At 44.4% G+C, this 12,298-nt stretch overlaps 1 protein-coding gene across 1 annotated transcript in view; it reads right to left on the reverse strand.

Moving 5' to 3' along the window:
* syne2b (spectrin repeat containing, nuclear envelope 2b) overlaps nucleotides 1–12,298 on the reverse strand; it is a 138,237-nt gene that overhangs the window by 118,229 nt on the left and 7,710 nt on the right. Inside the window, 10 exon segments of the mRNA XM_023994407.2 lie at nucleotides 919–1,008; nucleotides 1,334–1,434; nucleotides 1,792–1,991; nucleotides 2,225–2,427; nucleotides 2,584–2,676; nucleotides 2,775–2,852; nucleotides 3,176–3,271; nucleotides 4,049–4,096; nucleotides 4,098–4,120; nucleotides 11,797–11,932. Of these exon segments, the coding sequence (XP_023850175.2) occupies nucleotides 919–1,008; nucleotides 1,334–1,434; nucleotides 1,792–1,991; nucleotides 2,225–2,427; nucleotides 2,584–2,676; nucleotides 2,775–2,852; nucleotides 3,176–3,271; nucleotides 4,049–4,096; nucleotides 4,098–4,120; nucleotides 11,797–11,881 (1,017 nt within the window). The 5' untranslated portion in view covers nucleotides 11,882–11,932.

Genomic DNA, 12,298 nt, shown 5'->3' on the forward strand with positions numbered 1-12,298 from the left:
CTTCCAATCCTCTTATATCTCAGTTTCTCTTCATGAAAAGGATGCCTCAAAACAAACCCCTATAAAAAAAGAAATAAGGCACATCATGGGGAATTGGGCTTCAAGAGATCTGAAAGTTCACCACATGGTCTCTCAGATGACTTCTGAACTATCCTCTACATTCAGATCACTAGAACTATGCTGAACCTCCAACCTCAGGCCGTCTTGAAACACAGCAGGAAACATGAGCTGAACAGTGGGCCTGATCTGGCATGAGTCCCCTGAGACATGAAATGAGATACCCTGGTCTCAGTGGAAATAATTACTGCCACTCTGATTTTTAAGGTGGGGACCAGCAACACACCCTCCTGTAGCTCAGGGCTGGCACCAACCGAACAGGGAAAACAGGGTGAACTGGTCGTAAAACAACCTATTCTTTCCTCTGACTTTAATCACTCTGACATATAGAGGTAATCTTGGCTTTGAGCGATTAAATTGTTTTCAAGAGGAAGACAGTATTCTATACAGCTCTGTTGGTATGCCTGGAATAGGTGTAATGTGTTTGTTTGTACTGCAGGTATGTTGCCATTGTGGACAGCATTGTGTTTGATTGATATTTTATATTGAGTAATGTATAGGGTATCCGTTGCTGGTGGTAAAGTATAGGTGTACAGTTGTCCCTGGGGTACTACAAACCTGAGGCTGCTGACATCACAAAAATGTAGTACAAGAGACATTACTTCTGTTTCAAAACATACTAGTTACTGAGAAATCTGCTTTTTAAGTCATTTTTACACTTCAAACCAAAGTAGAACTCTGTAGCAGTTGGGGAGGTGCTGATTGGGAATTAATTTCAGATGTCTTACATGATGTAACATGTTTCTCAAAGTCTGAGAGGTGAAATAAACAGTGCTGTAGGCAAAGTGAGGGATAGGCTACCTGGCGCAGAGGGGAGGCAGCGATGGCAGGAGTGAAGTGAGTGGGCAGGTTGACAGGAGAGAGGCTTTTAGGAGGAGTCATATAGTACATCTGAATAGATACAACAGAGAGTGAAGAATAGAAAAGGTGAGGTAAAAGAAACAGAATTAAAGTGAGAAGAATTTAGATAATACTGAAGAGTCACAACAAGGAGCCACAGTACACAGTGAGCCTGAGGAAAGCCAAAACAAAAGTGGTGAAGATAGGACATGCTTCTACATCTGCATTGCTGCAAGCTCTTTGTGGCATCTGCTGATGTAAAAAGGGCTTTAAAAATACATTTGAATTGATTCGCTAGGATCAGTGTGACCCCAAAAAATTATTTAAAATAAAAGGCAATTAAAAGAGAGTGAGTAGATGACAGTGTGGTACAAACCTGCATGTCCTCCTCTGTCACAGGCATGTCTCTGGAGTACTGGAGGAACTGGGACACGTAGGTCATGATGGACTTCTCATCTGGGTCTCTCACATCAACATCTACACCAAGAAAAGTTCCTTGAGAAATTCACACTTTTGTCCAAAGCAACTGAGACAAACAGTATATATTTTGATGCACTAAAGTGGCTTTTCAAAGCCCTGTTTATACCTGGTGCATACAGGGAGGCACCAGCTAATCTGGTCACAATGTGGACACAGTGGACGTATAAGAGACACATTTCAATACAATGTGTAGACTTGACAAACCTTGATACATGAAACTCACATGTTAGCAAGGTAGTGTAAACGGGGCTTAGAAAGCACAACAACAGAGTACATATCTGATTAAACCAGGGAACTGAGCTAGACATCAGATGTCACTCCTCCCCCTAGGTTATGTGAACACCACCCACACACCATCGGGCTCCAGTAGCCTGGGGATGCGCAGCTCGCGCTCGGCAGTGCGGAAGGCCTCCTCCAGGTTCTGCCGGTTAGTTCTGGTTCTGGCCTTGGACAGGTCCACCAGGTCAGGTCTCAGAGCATACAGGATGGACAAGAAGACCACACCGCTCCGCCAACTGGCCTTGAAGTCCTTCACATTCAGAGTACAGCCAGCCCTATGGAGGGCGCCACATTATTTAATAATGGCAATAATGGCAACAGACAGAACACCCTTTCATCAGTGGATGTCAATGTGTGTGATATTGTGTAGAGAGGCATGAGGTCTCATCAAGAACCAAAACAATAACATCTTGAGATTAATTTGGACAGTGAATATGAGAGGTGTGAGGACTTAAACGGGAGGGTGAGGGTCTGAGGGCGGAGGGCCTAAACAGGGAAGGGGGCTCACTTGTGGCACTGTTCCCTGACCCAGAGCAGCAGAGCTTTCTTGGCAGAGACGCGGAAACGCTGGTGTAGGGGGGAGCCCCTGGGGGGCACGGGGCTGTTGCTAGTAGAGCGGGCCGACAGGGTGGAGCGAGAGTCCAGGCTGGCCAGTGACTCCAGAGAGGACTGACGGGAGCTGAACGACAGGCTGCTGGCCAGCTCCTCAATCTGCAGGGAGAGAAGTTTAGTAAAGTAGCCCAGCCCAGAACAATAGACAAAAACTACAACAACAATGTATTACCGTGGACATGTAGCTCCCGCATACATTTTCTCATAAAAGCAAGTGTCTAAGAGTGATTACAGCTGATTCTGACTGAGACTCACATGATACTGCATAATGATTGTCCAGATCAAGCCTAGGATGATGGATGGTTTGCCGTCGATGATGTCGGGAATGTTAATGTTGACCAGTTTGATCTGTGTGAGGAGGACAGCTTAACATTATCAGCGGTTCAATACAAATGGCTCTGCAACTCACATGAGCTTGGACCCAAAGCACGAAAACGGACTCTTACCGATTTCTTCTTCAAGAAGGACAGGGCTGTTTCAATGTTGCTCCTGTGCTGAAAGATGCCTCTGCCTCTCTCCCGACTCTACAATAGACAACAACAGATATCAGAACCATGGACAAAGGCAAAGGGCACAAGAGATGACAGAGGGCCATAGATACCTACAATGAAATGAGTTAGAGGAGAGGAAAATAGAAAAGAAGTTATTGTGAGGAAAGGGTTGATGCTGATGTACAGGGTTAAGAGAAAAGGGGAAATACAGTCCCAGAAAAAGAGGGGGAGACACTACAGCAGGTGTTCCTTGTCTATTTAGGACTCACCTTCTAAGAGTTCACTTGAGATGAACTTGTAATGTATATACGGTAGAGTGTGTTAAGAGTTGATCTGAGACAGAGATAGAGACTTACCATCCGCTGGCCACTCATCACCTCCAGCAGGTCCAGCAGCTTGGACCCGTCCCGGAAATCATTGAACAGGTCCAACACCATGCACGGGGGAATCCTCTGAGACAAGACCACAGAACATCTGCTGTTAGTCTCTTTCATAAGGCATAGTGACTACTACAGTCAATACACTTAAACCACTCAACTGTGTTCTCACTCTAATCATTACATTCACTTAGACTGAAGAGTGTGCATGGCATATGAGTAATATCTTGGGACATAAAACAGCTAGGTAAGGATGATTATCATGGTGTGTGTATTAACTTAGAAAGCAGAATACATTTCATGACTTTCCACTGGACTTAAAACTCTACTGCAGACTGCCACTAGAAGATTAGCAATTAGCTTAAAACCCACAGCGGTATGTGGGTCCATGTCAACCCACAGCGGTATGTGGGTCCATGTCAACCCACAGCGGTATGTGGGTCCATGTCAACCCACAGCGGTATGTGGGTCCATGTCAACCCACAGCTTAGGCTCCACAACTCTGACTCAGCCCAGTGTTGGCCAGACTCCACGGGGTGGGAGGGCTGGGGGGGACTTCTGTTGCTGTCTGTCTGTGTGCTCTCTAAACCCCACTCCAAGGGGCTATATTTACATGATTCCACCCTGCCTCTCCCCTGTCACATGCACAACTGACCTCTACCATGAGCAGGAGAGCAACACAACCCTTCTGTCCAGGTGGATGATTGAGTGAGTGAGTGAGTGAGTGAGTGAGTGAGTGAGTGAGTGAGTGAGTGAGTGAGTGAGTGAGTGAGTGAGTGAGTGAGTGAAGTAGTTGATGTGAGTGAGTGAGTGAGTGAGGCGTGCTAGTGGAAGACATACAGTATTGCAGACAGTTTTACCATTTGAGAGCTGAGCATTGATCCAGTTGGTGAAGGTTCTCTCTCTGAATTTGCTCTTGCTCCACTATGAAAGGGAGGGCAACATAAATATAAGAATATTGTATCGTATTTAACATAAATAAACACCCAAGAGTACATATGTGATGCATACAAATTCTGAAATATAGCAGCAATACGTTTTCTTTAATATACAAGCCTTCAGTAAGGCTCAAGGTGCTCCAGAGGGTTCCTATGTTTTTAAATACGCCACAATCTGGTCACATGTCTAACATGCTGCTGAACACATCCAATAACTTCCCTCTAACCCATTTACAATTATATCGGCCAGGTGCCTAGTGGTTAGAGCGTCGGACTACCAAAGGTTGTAAGGTCAAATCCCCAAGGTAAAAATCTGCTGCTTTCTGCACCTGAACAAGGCAGTTAACCCACTGTTCCTAGGCCGTCATTGAAAATAAGAATTTGTTCTTAACTGACTTGCCTAGTTAAATAAAGGTAAAAATATAGACTTCCAGCTTCACTGGCAGAGGCCCACTCACCATTATATATCTCTACAAAGTCCATCAGGTCCATGACTGAGTGAAGCATCCCAACATTAGTCAATTATCCCCAAGCTTCTCACAAACACCTCAAACATAGTATATTCCACTTCCTCTGTGACAGATCTTCTATGTCTTCACAATAGGTCGTTGATGTGTTCATCTGATACTTGATTTAGGCCCTCTGTATTATTGTGCACCACTAACTACTCCATGGTAAGCCCCTATCCAAGTCATCCCAGTCTCTTCTACTGAGCTCTGTGATAAAAGGACAGAGACTGATAGACCCATTAAGCTGTTTTACAGAAGGCCAGTCTTGGCTCCAGTCGGTGTCTAATGTTAATCATAAGGACCTGCTCCAAGTGTGTGACTCAGGTCTATTCCTGTTTCTGGAAGGATGTGGACTGTGGTGTGAGGGGATGACAGAGGCTCGCCTCCTAGGTGACTGTTACTGATTACTGCCGAGGTGTGGTGGTCTCTCAGGTGCTTATAGCTGCCAAAGCATCACCTAGGTGGGTGCTACACATTCAGTGGTGGATGTTCCAGCCTACCTACAGAGGAGGAGTAAGCCTAGCTGTGAACTTCAGAGACAGGTCCCTGATGAAAAGCTCCGGGACTGCCTGTAGGACTGATGTTTCTCCCTCCCTGGCCGTACCATCGATGTCACTTCCACTCAAACTATTCATTTTCTGAATTACAACATCCACATCGAGCTAAAGGCTAGAGGTGCCGCTTTCAAGAAGCGGGAGACTAATCCAGACGATTGGAATCTCGCTATGCCCTCAAGACAAACCATCAAACAAGCAAAGCGTCAATACAGGATTAAGATTGAATCCCACTACACCAGCTCTGACGCTCGTCGGATATGGCAGGGCTTGAAAACAATTATGGACAACAAAGGGAAACCCAGACGCAAACTGCCCAGTGACGCGAGCCTACCAGACGAGCTAAATGCCTTTTATGCTCACTTTGAGGCAAGCGACACTGAGGCATGCACGAGAGCACCATCTGTTCTGGATGACTGTGTGATAACGCTCTCGGTAGCCGATGTGAACAAAACCTTTCAAAAGGTCAACATTCACAAAGCCGCTGGGCCAGACGGATTACCAGGACGTGTACTCAAAGCATGCGTGGACCAACTGTCAAGTGTCTTCACTGACATTTTCAACCTCTCCCTGACCGAGTCTGTAATACCTACATGTTTCAAGCAGACCACCATAGTCCCTGTATCCAAGGAAGCGAAGGTAACCTGCCTAAATGATTACCGCCTTGTGGCACTCATTTTGGTAGCCATGAAGTGCTTTGAAAGGCTGGTCATGGCTCACATCAACAGCATCCTCCCGGACACCCTAGACCCACTAGACTCACTCGGACACCCTAGACCCACTCCAATTCACATACCGCCCCAACAGATCCACAGATGACGCAATCTCAATCGCACTCCACACTGCCCTTTCTCACCTCGACAAAAGCAACACCTATGTGAGAATGCTGTTCATTGACTACAGCTCAGCGTTCAATACCATAGTACCCACGAAGCTCATCACTAAGCTAAGGACTCTGGGACTAAACACCTCCCTCTGCAACTGGATCCTCAACTTCCTGATGGGCCGCCCCCAGGTGGTAAGAGTAGGCAACAACACGTCCGCCACGCTAACCCTTAACACTGGGGCCCCTCAGGGGTGTGTACTTAGTCCCCTCCTGTATTCCATGTTCCATGAAACTGCCCAGTGACGCGAGCTTACCAGACGAGCTAAATGTCTTTTATGCTCACTTTGAGGCAAGCAACACTGAGGCATGCACGAGAGCACCAGCTGTTCTGGATGACTGTGTGATAACGCTCTCGGTAGCCGATGTGAACATTCAACAGGTCAACATTCACAAAGCCGCTGGGCCATGATGGCCACCCACGACTGGGTGGCCGAACACGACTCCAACACCATCATTAAGTTTGCTGATGACACAACAGTGGTAGGCCTGATCACAAACAACGATGAGACGGCCTATAGGGAGGAGGTCAGAGAACTGGCAGAGTGGTGCCAGGACAACAACCTCTCCCTCAATGTGAACAAGACAAAGGAGCTGATCGTGGACTACAGGAAAAGGCGGGCCGAACAGGCCCTCATTAACATTTACGGGCTGTAGTGGAGCGGGTCAAGAGTTTCAAGTTCCTTAGTGTCCACATCACCAACAAACTATCATGGTCCAAACATACCAAGACAGTCGTGAAGAGGGCACGACAAAACCTTTTTCCCCTCAGGAGACTGAAAAGATTTGGCATGGGCCCCCAGATCCTCAAAAGGTTCTACAGCTGCACCATCAAGAGTATCCTGACCGGTTGCATCACCGCCTGGTATGGCAACTGCTTGGCATTTGACCATAAGGCGCTACAGAAGGTAGTGCGAACAGCCCAGTACATCACTGGGGCCAAGTTTCCTGTAATCCAGGACCTATATAATAGGCGGTGTCAGAGGAAAGCACAGAAAATTGTCAGAAACTCCAGTCACCCAAGTTAAAGACTGGTACCAGAGTGCCAAGTCTAGGACCAAAAGGCTCCTCAACAGCTTCTACCCCCAAGCCATTAGACCACTGAACAATTCATAAAAATTGCCACTGGACAATTTACATTGACACTCCCCCCCTACACTGCTGCTACTCGCTGTTTGTTTGTTACCTATGCATAGTCACTTCGCACCCACCTGCATGTACAGATTACCTCAACTAGCCTGTACCTCTGCACACTGACTCGGTACCGGTGCCCTCTCTATATAGCCTCGTTATTGTTATTGTGTTACTTTTTATTATTACTTTTTATTTTAGCCTACTTGGTAAATATTTTCTTCTTCTTGAACTGTATGGTTGGTTAAGGGCTTGTAAGTAAGCATTTCATGTCTACACTTGTTGTATTCGGCGCATGTGACAAATAAAGTTTGATTTGACTTGATCATCATTTACATTTTACATTTTAGTCATTTAGCAGATGCTATTATTCAGAGTGACTTACACAAGAAATTAGGGTTAAGTGCCTTTCCCAAGGGCACATCGGCAGATTTTTTCCCCACCAAGTCGGCTCAGGGATTCGAACCAGCGACCTTTTGGTTACTGGCCCAAAGCTATTAACCGCTAAGCTACTTGCTGTGGAAGACCATCTCCCATCAACTGCCAGCTCCCTGAATTAATTGTTGTTTGTTTTTTAAAGCGACTTTATATTCTGTATGAAAAGCACTATAACAAATAAATAGATTATTATTATTATTAGAAAAATAGACATGGTCGATTTTAAACTTTCAAACATATTCTAACAGTTGCAAATATAGGTGGATGCCTTCCATATGAGCATTCAAAAAACATCTGTGAAACAAATCTTTCATGATAAATGCTGAGAAGTTCAACATTGGCGTGTCAAGAAGAAGAAATCCGAGAGTTGGCACACACTTGCTGGTTTGCCAAGCAGTTTTAAAAAACAACTTTCCAAATGACTGAAACCACAGCCTTTTTGAGCAATGTTGTGTTTACCCTGCTCAACATAGACACACAATTAAGGTACAGTAGCTGGGGTGTATTCATTAACTGCATACCGTTGCAAAACGTTTTGCAACAGAAACAGTTTACCGTTTACTCTAGTAACCAAACAGAAGCAAACAGAGCAAACGGAACCAGGCAGAGTTCCTCTGTCCAGTGTCTGTGTTCTTTTGTCCATCTTAATATTTTATTTTTATTGGCCAGTCTGAGATATGGATTTTTCTTTGCAACTCTGCCTAGACGGCCAGCATCCCGGAGTCGCCTCTTCACTGTTGGCGTTGAAACTAGTGTTTTGCGGGTACTATTTAATGAAGCTGCCAGTTGAGGACTTGTGAGGCGTCTGTTTCTCAAACTAGACACTCTAATGTACTTGTACTCTTGTTCAGTTGCGCCCCGGGGCCTCCCACTCCTTTTTCTATTCTGGTTAGAGACAGTTTATGCTGTTCTGTGAAGGGAGTAGTACACAGCGTTGTACGAGATCTTCAGTTTCTTGGCAATTTCTCGCATGGAATAGCCTTCATTTCTCAGAACAAGAATAGACTGACGAGTTTCAGAAGAAAGTTATTTGTTTCTGGCCATTTTGAGCCTGTAATCGAACCCACAAATGCTGATGTTCCAGATACTCAACTAGTCTAAAGAAGGCCAGTTTGATTGATTCTTTAATCAGAACACCGTTTTCAGCTGTGCTAACATAATTGCAAAAGGGTTTTCTAATGATCAATTAGCCTTTTAAAATGATAAACTTGGATTAGCTAACACAACGTGCCATTGGAACACAGGAGTGATGGTTGCTGATAATGGGCCTCTGTAAAGCTATGTAGATATTCCAAAATAAAATCACCCGTTTCCAGCTACAATGGTCATTTACAACATTAACAATGTCTACACTGTATTTCTGATCAATTTGATGTTATTTTAATGGACAAGATATGTGCTTTTCTTTCAAAACAAGGACATTTCTAAGTCACCCCAAACTTTTGCATGGTAGTGTATGTTCTGAAGAAAATGTCATTTTAAACTGTACTTGGGCGGTCATAAAGGAATTGATATTTAACACACAATCGCAACAAAGTGAGAAAGAGACCTGATCTGGCCTGAGAACCAGTCTCATCTGACAAGGTCAGGTATTTGGTCAAATGAACAGCTGACAAAGCATTATGTTGAAGTATGACAGTTGTAACAAGTAGACTAATATATTCTGTTTTCCAATACATTATTTGCTGTTTGCTCAAGAAAAGTTCAACCCCCAGAAATCACAGATTTCAGAAATGTAACAGCCATACAAACTAATGTCAATGTACTCACTCATGATGTGAACATCAGTGCTGCATCAGACAAGAAAAAATATAAAATTTAACAAAGATTCTGGAAGCTAAACCTCTTCTTTCTGCTGCTGTATGAGCATGGTTAGCATATACAAGATACCATCCTTTGTCTGAGATGTGAGGTATTCTACAAGAGCAACAACAAGCAGCTATGGGACCCAATGGGAAATGTATCATTGGAACGCGAAGTTCGTTGGTGAGTGGATCCTGTATAACCACCAATCACCCTGCCAGCTTGCTGTGCTGCGCCTCCTGGGGAGGCAGGGAAATGGTATCACCTCAGCTCCACCCATCCAAAAGGTAAGGAGTGATGGATTTGGTCCTGCCTGCCCAAACAAAACCTGGTTCTCAAGTCGTCCTCCAAGTGCCATCACAAAAAAGAACAGTCCATCAAAGAGGGGTGCTGCATTACCTGCTTTAGATCATTAATGATTTGATCCATTATGTGTATCCCTAGATATCCCTGGACATGGGACAGTCTGTGATGAAAGCTGTTGTTGCCTACAGTCTGAGAGTGGGAGAGCTTAGCAAACAGTGGAGAACCTCTGCTAACTCAACTAGTCGCTCACATTCAAAGGAGGGGAAGTGCTTCCCGTTCCACTGCCACTGTACATACAGTACATGTGTATGTATAACAAAACGTGAAGAGGTTTAAGAGTAAGATCCCATCACACTGCAGCCATATGTAAATAGTGTTAATCTATCAGGACTCCTTGTCCCTCAAAGTACCACGGGGAGGGGAAACGGAAAACATTATAGTCTGCATATTTTCCCAGCTTGGATTTCTATTACTTTCTAGGAAATGTCCTGTGTAATGCTGTTCTTGTTAATCTAGATCTAGGAATTTACCATGGCCTAACGAGAAATGTGTGAGAATATCAGTGAGTTGTGAACATGTGAACTATATTTAGCTGCATTCTTGTATCGTTACGACTCCAAATATGCAAAGAAAAACAGACTTTCAGACCATTTTTTTACAAGCTGACTTGTCAGTGGGGCAATAAGCATACATCACCCCTCACAGTACATTGCATCATCTGGTAATTGCAAAGCTGTGAAGAATAGATCCAGAAACAGTTGTTTCTAAATAAGGTCAACAGAGCAACAGTCATGGGTCTGAAATAGTACTGCTGATGGCCTCTCAATAATGGCACTCAACATACAAGTAAAAGGAGAAAGAAAGTGGGGAGAGAGAGAGAGGGGGGGAGAGAGAGAGAGAGAGAGAGAGAGGGCGAGCAGAGAGAGAGGAGACGAGAGAATGGGGGGGGAGGGAGGGAAGAGAGAGAAGGGGGGAGAGAGAGAGTGGGGAGGAGAGAGAGTGAGAAGAGAGAGGAGATGAGAGAGAGAAGAGAGAGAGAGAGAGGAGAAGAGAGAGAGGAGAGAGAGAGAGAGAAGGAGAGAGAGAGAGATGAGAAGAGGAGAGAGAGAGGAAGAAAAGCGGAAACGAGACGAGAAAGAGAGAGAGAGAGAGAAAGAGAGGGCGAGAAAGAGAGGGCGAGAGAGAAAGAGAAGGGAAAAGGGGCATGAGGACAGGGACAAGGCAGATAGTCAGAGAGAGGCAGTGTCATATTTATCCCCCTAGGAAGAATACCTGTATACAGTGCCAACATACAAGACGAGAAGCCTCTGTGCTATGCCCAAGGTCAACAGAGACCAAATCAACCTCTCGATTACCCTCTCCTCTGCCAATGAAAACTGATAGCTAATCAACAAATGTTCTCTACTAGCAATCAAATAGAGAAAACCCCTTACAGGAAAAGATGAGGAAACAAAAGCACAGGTCATATATATATATAGTAATTCAAACCACAAAGTGAATAGTCTCTGCTATTGTATGTAAAACTGTGAGATGCCTTGGAGACAGTGGCTTCATAGGCATGCAACATGACATTTCACGACCCACTACTGAATTCCACCCACGTGATCCCCTTTGGATGACTGTCTGACATATGACTCATATCTCATTGGGTTTACATTTCAACAGTAAACACAACACGTCCCAAAGTGACTACTTTGAGCCAAAACAGGACCGAACAGGCACAAGTTGGAGTGAGAGAAGTTAATATGATTGTGAAATTTCCCCTGCGTGTGAGAAAGTCCTTACTATTATGATGAATATTAGGTTGCCTCAGAAACTAAAACACGTTAGCTCAAATATTAAGACATGAATAACTAGATTGTTTTCTCCTCATGTACAATATGTCCACAGAGCTGCTTTCCAACACTGCATCAACTTTATCGTTTAAACAATAAAAGGAACACAGAGAGTCAAGCGGGAGTATAGTAGAAAGGCAAAAAGAGGGACAGAGAATCAGGGAGAAAGAGAGAAAGAGGAAGGCACACAGAGAGTCACTGACCCTGCAGAAGCATGTGGACATTGTCAATGTCCAGGGGGATGTATCCCCTCTCCACCAGTGCATCTCTGTCTCCTGGCGACGCCATGCTTCCAGAAAGGGGGGTTCATCCACGTACCCCCAACAGCATGGCACCTTTCTGGAGATAAACAGAAACAAACATGACACACAGATATGTCAATCTCCTGTTTGAAACACGTGCGGTATAGGATCATATTTACATGTTACATTTGGCACACACTGAATTACACTGACATAACACTGACATAACACGGACATAAAACTGACATAACACTGACATAACACTGATATAACACTGATATAACACTGACATAACACTGATATAACAACATTGATATAACACTGACATAACACTGATATAACAACACTGATATAACACTGACATAACACTGATATAACACTGATATAACAACACTGACATAACACGGACATAAAACTGACATAACACTGACATAACACTGATATAACACTGATATAACACTGA

This window comes from Salvelinus sp. IW2-2015, linkage group LG9 (assembly GCF_002910315.2).
Source record: "Salvelinus sp. IW2-2015 linkage group LG9, ASM291031v2, whole genome shotgun sequence".
Classification (NCBI taxonomy): domain Eukaryota; kingdom Metazoa; phylum Chordata; class Actinopteri; order Salmoniformes; family Salmonidae; genus Salvelinus; species Salvelinus sp. IW2-2015.